The 16314-nt window shown below is 46.3% G+C and overlaps 1 protein-coding gene across 1 annotated transcript in view; it reads left to right on the top strand.

The window, feature by feature from the left end:
• Nucleotides 1-16314, top strand: part of ITPR2 (inositol 1,4,5-trisphosphate receptor, type 2) — a 326434-nt gene that overhangs the window by 308909 nt on the left and 1211 nt on the right. Inside the window, exons 53-56 of the mRNA XM_015429433.1 lie at nt 868-998; nt 2757-2922; nt 6303-6463; nt 15320-15481. Of these exons, the coding sequence (XP_015284919.1) occupies nt 868-998; nt 2757-2922; nt 6303-6463; nt 15320-15481 (620 nt within the window). The remainder of the gene's footprint in view (nt 1-867; nt 999-2756; nt 2923-6302; nt 6464-15319; nt 15482-16314) is intronic.

Genomic DNA, 16314 nt, shown 5'->3' with positions numbered 1-16314 from the left:
TGTCAGATCTTAGAAGCTAAGCAGGGTTGGTGCTTGGATGGGGGACCATCAAGGAAGGCTCTGCAGAGGAAGGCAAAGGCAAATCAGCTCTGCTTCTCACTTACCTTGCTTACCATTGCTTTCTTAGAATGGAATCAAGACCAGCCCTAGATCAAAATGGCACTAAGGCCAGAAGCATCTTTGGCAACTATGTCTGCAGATGGAGGTTTCACATTATGCAACTAGTGATGTGGATTATAGCCTATGAAAGCCTATGCTGTAATGTTATCTGTTATTCTTTAGTGAGCACCAAGACACCTTTTTGGTTTTTGTTGTAACAAACTAAGAACACTACCCCACTAGAATATGGGTAGAGTACATGCATTTTCTATGACTGAACATTTCTATAACTGTCGTACACATTGACTGACTTGCACTTCCCTGCCTGTTATGCATTTCTGAGAATGTCTATAAAGAACATGTAATTATCAGAAAGTCTAGAAGATCTCATGAGATTCTACAAAGGTCCAGAACACTACTGGAGGTTAGTGAAAAATTAATCAGCATACAGAATACCTGAAACGTTTTACTTCAAAGTTTACACTTCTTTCCCCTTTGTCTCCAACAACAAAATGAATACTGTGCTGAGACTTTTTGTATTCCCAACACCACTTCATTAGTTGCTGCTTGCGGGAGTAGGCAAAATTTTATACACCATCATGTTACATCAGGCATTTTCTTTCACTGGGTGTTACTGGGAGAGAGCAGAGGAGATGACACAGGGCTACTGCTGTTGGTGGCAGCCATGTGTTCTCCATTATGATCTAATTTGGCCCTTAATAGATACTCAGTAGACCCTTGGGTCATATATCTGTGTTATACCCACAGGTGAGGAAGATGATGAGGATGGGATTGAGAGGACATGTGACACTCTGCTAATGTGCATTGTGACAGTATTGAACCAAGGCCTGAGAAATGGTGGTGGAGTTGGAGATGTGTTACGCAAGCCTTCCAAAGATGTAAGCATTTTGTGTGTGTGTGAGTATATGTGTGAGAAAGACAAGTTCAAAAATCAAAATATTTCACTGAAGTGAAAAACAATGGGTAAACCAAAGTTAAGGCGTTGGCTTTTCCTCATGCAAAGAGCCTGGATCTGCAGGGTCCATTCCAAGCACTTTTAAAGTCCTATTGAGTTTAATGGGAGAGATGCTAAGCATTTTCTTAACTCTTCTGCTAAGAATCACGAGAATTCATAAGTGCCTGACTTTGACTGGATCACGACCATGTTTATGTAGTAAGTTTTACACCAGAAAGTTGACTTTCTATGGTTTTCCCTCTGATGGTCATGGCCCCACCCCAGCGTGCCTGGGGTGACGTGCATGTGGTGCGCGCGCGCGCGCTACAGCTGCCAGCCGGGAGTCCCCCGCTGGCGGCTGGCTTCACACTTGGCAACCCTAAGCTGTGACATTGCCCCCCACAGTCTTTTTTTCTTAATACTCATTTGATAGGGTGTGGCTGAATGAAAGTAGGGTGGGAAGTGGTACCCTAGATTTCTGTGTAGGGGCCAGAATGTTTGTCTTCATTCTCCGCTTAGGCTAGGATTGCCAGTTAGCACCTGGAGAAGCAGACTTGGCCTTTTGTCATAACAGTGGAAGTGGAGATTGTACCATGGCTGAGCCTCCTGAGCCTCCCACTCACCTGCCTCCGTCACCTGTTAGAGGCAAATGTTAGTTCCCCACACCAAGCAAGCTGGGAAGAGTGAGCAGGTGGGCCTTGAAAGGAAAAGCCAAAAGTAAAAATTGTGGCATGGCCACCCTCTGCCTCATCAGTATTAATGGCAGAAACTGCTTCTCTGGCTTGCAGCCTGGATCTCTTTATTAAATTCTGGCTCCTATATTTAAGCTTGGAGTGTCTGGGCAGCATACTGGAAGTGAATAGAGGAGGGAAGGGGAAATTACACCCCTGCCGATAATAATTCTGGAAGGCTCGGTATCATGTTACTCACAGGCAGCAAAAAATGTGCAGGGGCTAGTGACACCTTAAAGACCTGCATATTTTATTGTACCAGGGCTATTTTTGGGCAGGAACGCACAGGAACGGCGTTCCGGCTGGCTTCAGAGTTGGCCACGCCCACTACATCCAAAACCTCTGTGTGTGCGTGGCTACAGAGGTAAGGCCTGGGGAGCAACACCCCCCCCAGCAACTCCGGGGCAGGCGGGCCAGGGGGACCCCTGGAAGGATTGTGGAGGCATTTAAATGCCTCCCCCGGCCTGTCCAAGGGCCGGCTTGCCAGGACTCCCCGCAGCCGCGGGGCACCCAGGCAAGCCAAGGGAAGGCATGGGATGTGTGGCCTAATAGGCTGAGTTTTTTGCTGCTGGGTGTGGCCTATTATGCTAATGAGTTCCTGCTGGGCTTTTTCTACAAAAAAAAGCCCTGATTGTAACATAAACCTTTGTTGAACAAAGCCCATCTCCATTCCACACAAATTTATGCTAGGCTCAGTCTTTTAAATTGCCTCAAGACTCCTTGTTTATTTCTCCCCTGTAGTAGACTAATGTAGAAAAACAGAAATCTATAAAACCAAACTCATAGCTCTGTATGTCTATATTAATCCCCCTTAAACTAGCTATATATGGGGACTAGAATGTAACATGCAAGATATGGCCATTTGCTTGTATGCACTTCTGGGTCTAAACTGATGCTATTAAAATGTGAATTAGTGTTTTTTCTGCTGGGTGCCAATTTGACATTACAGAGACACTTTATTGTCATTCCAGGAGCCCCTCTTCGCTGCCCGGGTTGTTTATGATCTCCTTTTCTATTTCATTGTCATCATTATTGTCCTGAACCTCATCTTTGGAGTCATCATTGATACATTTGCTGATCTGAGGAGTGAAAAGCAGAAGAAAGAGGAAATCTTAAAAACAACCTGCTTCATCTGTGGTATGTGGGAACAAGTCAGAGGAAAGCTTCCTGGTTTTAAGCTCTACCTTCTGTAATAAGAAGTTGTCTACAACACCACCTCTTCCTTGAAGTTAACAAACTAAACGACAAGTCAAAGGGAAGCTTTGTTGTTTGTTTGGTGACGAGTAACTTGTAAAGAAATTCTATCACCTCCCCTGGTGCAGAGCCACGCAGAGTTCAAAATGTGTTGTGCTTCTTAGTATTGTTTTCTACAGTTTGACTATTCATCCCTTCCCATATTTGTTACATGCAGTGTTGATGAACTACAAAAGATGGCATGCATGGGGGTGGGAATTTCAGTCTAGCCTGAAAGATGGCTCGTCGTCTTGATACGGCTGATCTAGCCACTTGGATCCACACCACAGTAATATTGAGACTAGACTACTACAATGCACTGTACCTTGGTCCCCCCCCTCAAAATCAAGGCCTTTCGTGGCCTTCAACCCTCATATGTACAAGACCACCTTTCCACTTATGCTGTGCCACTATAGCTTCGCTTATTGGAGCAGAGTCTTCTGCAGGTGGTAAGTTAACCTGCAAATGGGCAAAATCATACACGTGCCTTCTCTATTGTGACTCTCACCTTGTCAGGAAAGTTTCCACTCTCATGGCTTTCTGCAAACATCTCTAAGAGATGAAGGGGTAGCTGTTACTGTTCTAGAGGGTAATGGATTAGGACTGGCCACTGAGAGGGTAACAAACCATATTGACTGCCTGACAAAGTCTAGAGGCCACAGGAGTAAGGTTGCAGGCCTAACGTGTCTGGGGAATTATAGATGTTTATATGCAAATGCTAGAAGTTTCCAAGGTAAATTGGGGGAGGTGTAATGCTTCGTGTCAGAGGAGAACACAGACATTGTGGGCATTTCAGAAACTTGGTCGGATGAGGATAGTCAGTGGGATAGAGTGATTCCTGGATATAAATTATATCAGGAGGATAGGGAGGGAAGGGTCAGAGATAGACTGACTCTGTATGTCAGAGGTGTTATATAGTCCAGTAAAATTGAGAAATTGATTCATGTAAAGAAACACAATGGATGGAACTAGCCCAAAAGGAAGCTTAATTGTGTGAGTTTGCTATCACCTGCCAGATTAAAGTTAGAGGGTGATTTAAAAACAGCAAAAGAATTAAGGAAACCAGCTAGACAAAATAACTCATAATAGGTGATTTTAACTATCCACACACTATTGAGTCAATATGTGTTCAAGTCAGGAGAAAGAGATTGGGTTTCTAGATACTCTCAATGACTGTGCCAGATAGTCACAGAACCTACAAGAGGGGAGGTGATCTTGGACTTGGTCCTAAGTAATGCTCAATACCTGGTGAGAGATGTAAGCGAGATAGCAGCGGTTGGGAACAGTGACCATAATGCTATTAAGTATAGCATTTATGTAAATAGGGAGTTCCCAAAAAGACCAACACAACCACATTTAACTTTAGAACATAACTTCTCTCAAATGAGGGGCCTTATCAGCCCCGTAGCTAAGGAGTTTGGGGGGAGGGGGCCAGGGAGGCCACAGCCTAGGGTTTCACGGTATCCACTGAGGCAGGGGTCAGCAGCCAAGCGGAGAAGCAGGGTGGCTCCGGCGACGGGGCAGAGAAGACACCTCCTTCGCAAGGTCCATCCACAATTGCAACAAAGCAGGACGGCAAAAGAGAGCGGGACAGAATGGCTCTGGGCTCCTCACTGGGCTCACTGCAGCCTAGGTGGTAGCGTTGCTCCTTCCACTGCAGCCAGCGTGGGGCTCGCCGGCTGGCTGGCTGCTCCTCCAACATGCCTGCAGGCTCCCCGGCCACTCGCCTCCTGCCTACCCACTGTCCCCGGGTGCCCCGGGCTGCCAAGCCGTACCCAGGCTGGCTCCCTCCATTGCAAGCGAGCGAAAGCAGGGAGGGGAGGGAAGGGAAGGGAAGGGGGAGCGAGCTGGGCTTCTCTGGACCTGGGTGAGCAGGCAGGCGCGGCACGGCGGCTTCAGCGGCTGCCCCAGTCCATCTCTGAGCGGGGGCACTTGGAAGCCCTGGCTACATGGCATGTGTGGCAGCTGCAGGGCTTGGCTGGGACCCCTCCTTGCGCACGGATGTGTTGCTGCCCTCCTCTTACCTTGGGCTGAGGGCAGCAATGGGGGGAGGGGGAGCTGCGGATTGGAGAGGGGCCCATAAAAACCGTGGGTGGGCGGGCCCCGTGGGCCCTGCGGTAGCTACGGGCCTGGGCCTTATGAAGAAGAAACTGAAAGAAAAGGTAAGGAAGGTCAAATCCTTTCAGAAAGCTTGGAGACTATTTAAAATTACAAAACTGGTTGGGAAAAGTCTGAATAGGTATAGAAAAGGCCTGCATGGTTAACAAAGTAATGGAAGCAGTAAAAGGTAAGAAGGATTCCTGTGAGCTGCGGAAGGCTAGTCCAAGTGAGGTAAATAAAAGGGAGCACCAGCTTTGGCAAATAAAATGAAAGTCGGTGATCAGACAGGCAAAAAGGGTAGGGTTGCCAGCCTCCAGGTGGGGCCTGGTGATCTCCCACTTTTACAACTGACCTCCAGCTGACGGAGATCAGCTCCCCTGGAGAAAATGGCTGCTTTGAAGGGGGGACTCCATGGCATAAGGCCCCTCCCCTCCCCAAACCCCACCCTCTCCTGGATCCACCCCCAAAGTCTCCAAGTATTTTCCAACCAAGACCTGGCAACCCTAAAAAAGGGACTATGAGGAACATATTGCAAAAAGCATAAAGACCAACAATAAAAATTTCTTTAAGTACATTAGAAGCAGAAAACCAGCCAGGGTGGCAGTGAGGCCCTTGGATGACCGAGGGGTGAAAGCCTTACTAAAGAATGATAGGGAAATGGCAGAAAAGCTGAATGCATTTTTTCCTCTGTCTTCACTGTGGAACATGGAAGGTGTTGTCCACTCCAGAATCACCAGTTTCAAGAGAGGTGCTAAAAGACCTGAGTCAGATTGAGGTGACAAGAGATGAACTGATGGACAAATTAAAAACTGACAGATCACCAGAGCTTCAATTTGAAGTGCTGAAGAGTTACTATCAGAATTTTGCATAGTATCCTTCCCTGACATTTTATGGTTGATTTTGCCTCCTGTGGCAGACATTTTGTGTTTATGCCCACCAGCTGTATCAGAATTCCAAATGCGCCCACAGGGTCAAAAAGGTTGATTACTCCTGTTCTAGGATCTGCTTCTCCAAAAAGCACAGAATGGGGAGACATCTCTGATTTTTAGCTTCTACCTTAATTCCATCTCTGATGATGTTTCATTGCATTTGTATGATGTGTTTTCTGTTATTCTTTTCGATTTCCTTGACAGGCTGCGGAGAATCAATTAAACCTTTTTTTGTGTATTTCTCTTTTGTCGCAGGGCTTGAGCGAGACAAATTTGATAACAAGACAGTTTCATTTGAGGAGCACATCAAGTCAGAACACAATATGTGGCACTACCTTTACTTTATAGTTCTGGTCCGCGTGAAAGACCCGACGGAATACACTGGTCCTGAAAGTTATGTGGCTCAAATGATTGTGGTGAGTCAGTTTCAGTCGGAGTTGTGGAGCCAGGGTATTCTGCTTTAACTATGGGAAGCCTCTATATGTACAGTGTCAAAGGCATTTTAATGCATTTGCAAGCATCTGTGGCGAAAGCACAGCACTGGATAAAATGAAAAGATGAAGGCGAAATTCACAGCTCCTGTCTGCCCACTGGGCTCCTGGACATTGTAAGTTTTTCTACATCTGCAAGTGAAATGGGAATCATGGGAAATGGGAATCATGACAGCACTCCCTACTCCTTTGTTTTGCATTGTCATCATTTCCAGAGCTAGACTGACTGTGTACTAACCTGTCCCTGCAGCAGTTGACATTCGTAGAGACCCCAAATCTGTGCAGACAGCATGAGGGAGATGAACATACATTCATTTTATTTATTTATTTATTTATTTATATTTACATTTATATCCCGCCCTCCCCACCATTCGGCAGGCTCAGGGCAGCTAACAACATAAATAAATGTACATTAAAATTCCAGTTAAAACTGTCAGTCAGTATAAAATCATACTATATGTAAGTGGCTATTAGCCACAAGGTATAGATAGGGGCTCTGGGGCAAGTGATGCTCTGTCTTCTTGGTGCTTGGGGGGGGGGGTCAACAGTGGGAGGGTTTCTAATGTCCTGGCCCCACTGGTGGACCTCCTGATGGCACTGGTATTTCTGGCCACTGTGGAATACAGAGTGTTGGACTGGATGGGCCTTTGGCCCGATCCAACATTGGCGTCTCTTATGTTCTTATGTTCTTAAACATAACTTACATTAAAAGATGGTGATCTTCTAATATCAACTGTCAGCTGAGTGGTGTCATCAGGCTCCTGCCCAGCTATGAAGCCTCAGTTGATGGCGCCATTGGTACTGCTGGTAGTCGGGGCAGAGTCATAAAATCGAGGCGGCACCCTACTTAAAAGCCTGGTGGAAGAGCTCCGTTTTACAGGCCCTGCGGAACTGTAAAAGGTCCTGATGTCTTCTGGGAGCTCGTTTCACCAGTGAGGGGCCACCACAGAAAAGGCTCTAGCGCTTGTTGTGACCAACCTGGCCTCTTTAGGCCCCAGAAGAACCAGGCAATCTTGGGAACCCGATCTTAGTGCTCGCTGGGGTACGTGCTGGGAAAGGCGGTCCCTTAGGTAAGTAGGACCCTGGCCATATAGGGCTTTAAAGGTAAGAACCAGCACCTTGAACCGTATCTGGTATGCTATAGGCAGCCAGTGCTGGGTTTCTAGGGCGGGCTGGATGTGTTCCCACATAGGAAGACACAACAACAGCCTCGCTGCTACATTCTACACCAGCTGTAGCTTCCAGATTTGGGGAAAGGGCAGCCCCATGTAGAGAGCATTACAGTAATCCAGTCTTGAGGTAACCAATGCGTGGATCACCATTGCTAGGTCATTGCGTTCAAGGAAGGGAAGCAACTGCCTAATTCATGCCACTCTCTCTAGCAGCTTTCTTGGGGTCATGCCACTCTCTCTAGCAGCGAGACAGGGCAAGAGAAAGTTATATTTGAATTACTGCTTTGGTTTAAGTGCTCCCATTGGCCACAGCAAGACCAATACTAGCTCTCCTAGCAAAACCCCTAGAGACTGGCCCTGATCACTCTGCCTTCCTTAGACTTACAGTCCTATGTATGCTTTACAAGGTCCATTGTATTCTGTGGGCTTCATTTCTGTGTCCTAGATTTGGATTTCAGCAGGCTGCATTGATGGTGATCTGGTCCCAGGAGAGGCCCTCTGGAAGGCTGATCCCTCCAGGCCCTCCCCTGCCGTATCATCCATCCCCCACCCCATTCACCACCCAAAGGGAGTTGATTGATGTTGGCCACTACTGTCCACTGTGATGTTGGCCACTACTGTCCACCACTTGGAGGTGATGGTGGCCACTACTGTCCACCAGATGCCTCTCCCAGGTATAAATCAAGTGTTTCAATGATCTCCAATGGAATCCTAGAGTTCTCCTAGGATTCCATTGAAGTTTTTGAGCTGTGCCCATGTTATTTTGGAAATCGGGTTCCGTTTTACCAGTCGCTGTTGAAGATAATTGAAACACTTGATCTATACCTGGGAGAGGCATCCGGCTGTTATTCTTTCCACAGTAGGAGTCTTCTCCTGCATCTACTTTCTGTTTGGAGGTCTATGGACACTATCTATGTATGGAATTATAGAAGAGCCTACTGTTGGTTTTGAATATGTTCTTTTTTCAAACTATGTTTAATTGTCATGAGTAGGGTTGCCAAATCGGGCTGGGGGGCCGGGAACCCCCCGCTTCCGCGGCCCGACGTCGGAGGGGAAAACCATATGGTTTTCCCCCCGACGAGCTCAGCCACGCCCCCAACGTCAGCACGTCGCCCGTCACTTCCGGCGACGTGCTGCCGGCACGCGCGCGCACACATTGGGACGACTCCAGGACCGCGGCGACGCTCCCCCGCCGCGGGGGGAAGAAGATTTGGCAACCCTAGTCATGAGCAATCTGTTGGATCGATGTCTATACACTCTATTGGGTTGTGACCACTAACCCTTCTTTGTATTTCAGTGAATGTAATATATAGTTTTGAACATAGTTGTGAATTGTAGATGGTCTTCCCTTGGTGGGTGTTGTTTTTGGCTAACCTCCAAGTGGTGGCTGGAGATCCCCAGGGATTACAACTCATTTCCAAGCAACAGAGATCAGTTCCCCGACTGTATGATTATGATCTATGCCAATAAAGGTTTTGAACTTGAAAGATCAGTTCCCCTGGAGAAAATGGCCCTAGACACCTTTTCTCATCCTGTAGCTCCTGTAATGCATGCCAGTTTAGGAGCCCCGTGTTTGTCTCCAAATGTGTAGCTCCGCCCAAGGTTTCACTGAAATATGGAGCACGCAGAAAAGCAGCTTAGATTACTTAGGGCCATTCCCTCTTCAAAGGTGACTATTCACATGAGCAGCAAATTGTAATAATAGAAATACATATATATTTGCTGATCAGTGAATAACAATGCGTTTGCTGGATGTTCATAAATGTTCTGCTGACTCAAAATGCAACTTCCATTTCACAGACAGTGCAGGAGCTGTAACTTGTTGAAGTCAAACACTAAACTTGGTAAATGTTGCTCAACAGTTGAGAGAAGGACTGAAATTCATGGTGGCTTCATTATGAATCATGAATTAGTGGGCTATCGTGGAGAGGTGACAAATTTAGCCATAAAAATCTCACCTCTGTAGCCACACCTTCTCTTGGAGAAATAGTGTTAACTGTTTTTGTTGTGCACATGTTCACTGACTTGAGTCCAAGCAGATAAAGTGGAATAGAACATCCTCTGGTATATATAATTCTATTTTGGTCATGGACTCCCCTGAACATTCCAACACGCTCCAAAATCAGTTAGCTCTCTGATCTGTCATTCAGAGGGTCTCCCTATCCACTGGCTGCTTTGCCTGAGTCCTGTCTCCAACATTCTAAACAGTCTGCTCTTCCTCTCCCCCCCACAGCCAGTCAGAACATAGAGGTCATTTGCATATGTGGCCTGATTCGCCTTTGCCTTGGAACACAGAGGTCGTTTGCATATGCAGCCTCACTGGCCTTTCCCTCTAACATTCTAAACAGTTTGCTGTTGATGTTCTGAGGTAAAATAAATTTCCCCTTAGTGTCTGTTGGAGGAAATTATGGTTGCAAATTTCCAGGTGAGGGCTACAGATCACTCAGAATTACTACTGATTTCCAGATGGCAGAGATCAGTTCCCCTGGATAAAATGGTGGATTCTGTGTCCTTATATCCTGCTGAGATGGCCCATGTATGCCAGCCAATGTGATGTAGCAGTCAGGGCTTCAGCTATTAATACTGATGTCCAGATGACCCAGATCAGTTCTCTTGGAGACAATGGCTGCTTTGGGCAGTAGATTCTATGGCATTATACCCTGCTGAGGTCCCTCCCCAGGCTCTACCCCTCAAATCTACAGGTATTTCCCAACCCAGAGTTGGCAACCGTGTAATCGGCTATGGTACCACTTTCCAGACCCTTGAAACCCAGAAAACATGGCACAGGAGGAGGTGCTTTTCTACCTTAACTGCCACTACATAACACCCCCCTCCCCCTCAAAAAATAAGTCAGAGGTGGAGAGAACCATATCTATTACCATGAGGCTGTCCTCCCATTCTACCCACTTGGGGCAGCAAAATGACTTGAGACAGCCCTGCCTTATAGCTAAGCAGAAGGAAAGAAACATGGCTTGCCTCCCTCCATTTTCTGCTTCCCTCTGCCACCCCACCAGCCACAGTCGGGACACTCATCTGGAGCTTCCTTCTAGATCCCGTTGTATTTCTTCCCACAACGAGCATTACTCCTAGTTTATAAATAAATGTCATTGATTGATTTCCCCCAAGTGGAATGGCTCCATTTTGAACCCGAATCTAGTGTCCTAAGGAAGCCTGAATTTAACACAAACACACACACACACCCTTCCACCAAAGGAGGAGTCTTATCTGGTGAGTGTTTCAAGGATTAGAAATTAAGAAGAGCCCTCTTGGGAAGCCTGGAAACCATGTGGGAAGGTGTGATGCTCTGCCCCACTGTTTGCCTCCTAGCAACTGATGGTGCAACTTGGAATTCTGTTCGGCAGAACCAGCATGGTGTACTGGTTACAGTGTTGGACTAGGATTTAGGAGACCTGGGTCTGAATACCCACTCTGGCATGGGAACTCGCTGGGTGACCTTGGGCTCATCACTGTCATTGTCAGTCTAAACTACCACACAGCTAGGCTTGCCAAGTCCCCCCGGGGGGCGGGGCAACCCCCGCCCCAGAGGCCCGTTCCCCGTCGCCAGTGGATCGGGCCCCGGGGGGGGCCCCACCCCGATGTGCGCGTTGCCCAGAAGTGACGCAACCACGCCAGGCACGCTGGGGGCGGGGCCACGGTCATCCGAGGGAAAACTCTCTGTTTCCCCCTCGGATGGTCGTGGCCCCGCCCCTAGCATGCCCAGCATGTCACATCACTTCTGGGTGATGTGTGTGCGGTGTGTGCGCGCTTTGCGCACGCGTGCACACTTCAGACGCCAGCTGGGAGTCCCCCGCTGCAGTGCGACACCAGACTTGGCAACCCTACATACACCTTTGTTTGTTATCAGGATAAACTGGAGGAAGGGAGAACAATACGGGGGGGGGGGAGTCTGCATCAGGAAGAGGGAATCAGTGGAAATTGCCAGTTTAGTCTTGATCCAACCCATGCTGTGAAGGTGATATGCTTGTAATGTACAACAGTCAGTGAACTGCCTACAAATCCAAGTGAAAAGCTAGAATGTTTTTACTTGAAAAGGTTCTCTTTCCTGGTTCTATACACCTGCCTCAAGTAAATCTAGCTGGATATATTCATGTTCTTACAGTGTTAAAAATATGTGTAATTATTGGGGTGTGCTTTTATTTTCCTGGAGTTATCACTAGATGTATATAGATGCATAACAGCTCCTAATTCCTCTTTCCAATCCTTTTTCAGAGCTGATTGTTTTATGTCGTCTTGACAGTAAAACATCAAACCAGATTGGCAGAAAATGAGTTGGCTTTGTAGTTTAGGATAAACATTTATCAAAGTCTCTTTTCCTAAAGAAGCTGTGGGAGTGGCATAAGAGAAGTTGTGATTGTAGGATCCAATCTGGCCCTTAGAAAACCCAGACATTGTTTATCTAAAAGTGGTCAATGCTGTGAAAGACCACTGGATGGGGTGCCATTTAAGTGGTTGCTCCAGGAAATTGTGTGGAATTAACTGTAACAACTTTGTCAGTGACTCTGATGTGTCTGTCTCCAGGGCTATTTTTGGGCAGGAACGCACAGGAACGGAGTTCCGGCTGGCTCACGAGTTGGCCACGCCCAGCAGGAACTCATTAGCATAATAGGCCACACCTAACAGCAGAAACTCATTAGGACTGGCTACATTAGGGGTGTGTGGCCTAACATGCAAAGAAGTTCCTGCTACAAAAAAAAGCCCTGGGTTTTGATAACAAACAAGGTAAACAGAATAAGAAGCAAAAGGTGAGTGTGGCTGGATGACTACACTTCTGGTAATGTGAGGTGTGGCATAATATGCTAATGAGCTGCTCTGTCAGGGGTGTGGCCTAATATGCTAATGCATTTCTGCTGTTGGGTGTGGCCTGTTATGCTAATGAGTTCCTGCTGTGCTTTTTCTACAAAAAAAAAGCCCTGTCTGTCTCTAAGAGTCATTTTACATACTCTGCTAGGGCTCAACTCAGCACGCCACCCCATGTGCCATGGATCCTTGGACACTGTTAGATATAGCCGATGGTCGGTCTTTCTCTTTCAAAAGATTAATTTCTCTCTAATAATTTTTGATAGTTTTCTGTTACACATCTGTAACTTCAGCCCTTGAAGGGGGCTTTTGCTCTTACACACTGACAGTTGGATGGTCCCTTAGCAGGAAGATAGGAAGGTTTGGGAAGACGATGCCTGTCTCTGAGCATCTGCAGAGTGAAATGCTGAAATTTTTGCAGAACATCCCTTCTTATCCCTTCTCTTTTTGAATGTCTCTTTTGAAAGCCAGTGTGGTATAGTGGTTAAGAGCGGCAGACTCTAATCTGGAGAACAGGGCTTGATTCCTCACTTCTCCACATGAAGCCTGCTGGGTAACTTTTGGCTAGTCACAGTTCTCTTAGAATTCTCTCAGCCCCACCTACCTCCAGTGTTCCCTCTAAGCTGAGTTAGTGTGAGCTAGCTCACAGTTTTTTAGCCTCTGGCTCACACATTTTTGTCTTAGCTCAGGAAGGATGGTTCCAGAGCAAACTAATTTATACAGCAGCCAAATCGCTCACTCGCAGCTTTAATACCAGTAGCTCACAAAGTAGAATTTTTGCTCACAAGACTCCAAAGCTTAGAGGGATCATTGCCTACCTCACAAGGTGCCTGTTGTGGGGAGAGGAAGGGAAGGTGAATGTAAGCTGCTCTAAGACTCCTTAAAGTAGAGAAAAGCAGGGTATAAAAAACCAACTCTTCTTCAAAACAGAATTGTTTCAAAACAGACTCAAAGGTCATAAAAGAAGAAAATAAATTGATTATTGGATTTAAGGGAGAAATTGGGTAAAGAGGAATAAAGACAATTTTTTAAAATAATGCTCGATAACAGCAGTTGGTCAGTCCCTAATTGTGACTCAATGAGGGTTTTTTGCTATGGGCCACCCAATCCATCACTGTTATGGTTGCTGGTGGAAGCAAAACTCCGCTTGGCTCATGTCCGAATGGACCCCTCATGTGTAAATCAAATGTAATGGCTGCCTGTTACTTTGAGAACCATCGTGTTATTCAGCAATGGACTCAGCTTTACCATTCTATGTACGCTTGACAGGGAGCAGGGGCTGATCCTGTCTGTATGGCAAGTGTGCCTGTGTGTCTATTTTTGCACCCAATAGAACGTGTCCTTTTTTGTTAGCATCACAGAAGTAAATAACTCTGCAGCACTAACTGCTAAATACAGGCAAGGGACTTGCATTGGCTTTCTGAAAACACTCTATGTACCAAAGTGCCCTTGAGCAACCTTTTTGGCCCAAGTGCTGGAGGGGAAATGTAACATTCACCTGTGAAGATATTGATGAATTGGCAAGCAAAATAGCTGGGGAAAGAGGTGAGTGCTATACTAGGCCAGAGATGCTTGAAGTAAGTGCTGTCAGCATTTCAGGGATTCGCTTTGGATTCTGCCAATAGCTGGGCAGGTCTGGGAGGCAATGAAAGGCATGAGCCCCACCTGCTGCCTTCTCTCTGCACCTCTGGCCCCAGCAGTACCCCCAGTGCCTTGGTTGCTTGGCCCCATGAGACAAGCAAAATGCTTGGGTGTGCAGCTGGTGGCAAGCATGCAAAGGGTTGCTTACCCCTGCTTTGGACATTCTTCTGGCCACATGAAAGCATCTTTCTGCAAGGATTGCTCATGGATTATGAGTTACTTTTCTACAAGCAGCTCTGGCACAGCTGGAGGAACATTAAAATGACTGACTATGGAAGCAGGGACCAATCACCGGGGGGCTTGTCACATGAACTGTTCCTGGATCTAGTGTGGCTGGGAAGACTTCTGGAGGACACCTGGACGACAGAGCTATTGTAGAATTAGAAACACGATAGTCTGCTGGATTTTCTCATAGTGCACATGATCAGTAACATGAATCATTAGTCCTTTAAAAACAGATTTATTTCTTACGTTTTTTTCCCCTGACCTCCTGTTTATGCTTGTAGCAAACCAAAGTGGAGCCATGGCCAACAAAAGAGAGAAATGTTTTGTCTAGCATACAAATCCTTACTGGTGGTCATGGTAGTACAGGGAGAGCAACGGGCACTGCCAGCCCGCATCTCTCCCCCATCCTGCAAGAGGGAACCAAGGAAATGGAACTGGGGAAGGGGGCATCACTCCCCCCCCCCCATCTTAATGTCACCAGGAGAGAGGTGTAGTTTGGACCTAACAGTCAGTGTTGTTGGCACTAAGAACATGGGTCACTGTCAGGGGGAGTGTTGGACCTGAAAAGGTTTTTCTGTTGGAAATGTTGTCTTAAGTGTTTGCAGCTGACTAGCAAGGAATCACCTTGGGAAGCTCTAAAGTTATGCCAATGCTTTTGGGGACTTTTTTTTTTAAGGAATGTTTCTTGACAATGTACCTGTCTGCTTAAATGTGATGTTTGTCAATTAACTGATACTACAAAAGCAGCACTCTCCTTGCAAGGAAACCAGGCTTGTAAAGCTCATGGAACTTTGTACTGCTGAAGAAAGTGGGAAGAAGCAGGAAACACGATAAAATCCTTTGTGATTTTTTTTTTGCATACATCCTGAAGCTAAGAGCATATACTGTGAAGCCTCTGCTAACATTCTTCCACTTCCCTGGGCAGGAAAAGAATTTAGACTGGTTCCCTCGGATGAGAGCCATGTCCCTCGTCAGCAACGAGGGCGACAGTGAGCAAAATGAAATTCGGAGCCTGCAGGAGAGACTGGAGTCCACCATGAACTTGGTCAAGCAGTTGTCTGGACAATTAGCTGAGCTCAAAGAACAGGTACGTTCATTGGCTGTCTTATTTGACCATTTGACAGTGAGTGTAAATAGCTGCATGCAGGCCAGAGAAATTAGCCACTCCACTGGATCACAGGCCGGACATTCCAGTGCAACGAACTTGTGTCACTGGGAAGTCTTATTCTGAATAATGGCTGCTATCGTCATACAAACAACGACGACTACTAGCACTTTATTATGGGCTTAGAATTGTTTTAATGGTAGCTTATGTTTTAATGTAACTTACCTGTTTTTATGTAAGCTGCCCTGAGCTGGCTTCGGCTGGGGTAGAAATTCGATAAATAAATAAATATTCCAACTGCAAAGAAAGCTTATCAAGTATATGTAAGAATGTGGTAGGACAGGAGAGATTCTTCAGGGCTGTCAACTGCTTAAAACATTGTTGTTAATTACCCTTAATTAATCAACACAGTGAATGGGCTGGGAGCACCTTATGCTGAGGAGTGTTGAGACTAAAGAATGATAGACTTAGTGCCTAGAGTGGAGACCATATGGAGGCTGCTGGGAAGAGGGTATAAATAGGTATTAATCTGCTTTATAACTGCTCAATTGCAAAAAAAAAATTACCTCTTACCCAAAATATCACAATAGGCCCCTTTTTAAGATATCAAAGGAAGCCTTAGATACCTTCCACTTTAGTAAATGAAAGGAACCTTTTATTGTTAGAGGGAAACATACTCTTGTTCTTGTTCTTTTTACTGCAGAATCAAAATCAACAAATTCACCAGTGCAATCTTAATGCTCAGCGACACCAGTAAAGATCTGCACTCCTTAATTATAATTGGGCTCCCACCAATTAATCAACTAGCAGCTTTT

Source organism: Gekko japonicus, unplaced genomic scaffold (genome assembly GCF_001447785.1).
Source record: "Gekko japonicus isolate JY-2015 unplaced genomic scaffold, Gekko_japonicus_V1.1 scaffold169, whole genome shotgun sequence".
Classification (NCBI taxonomy): domain Eukaryota; kingdom Metazoa; phylum Chordata; class Lepidosauria; order Squamata; family Gekkonidae; genus Gekko; species Gekko japonicus.
This window is presented reverse-complemented; position numbering and strand designations above follow the sequence as displayed.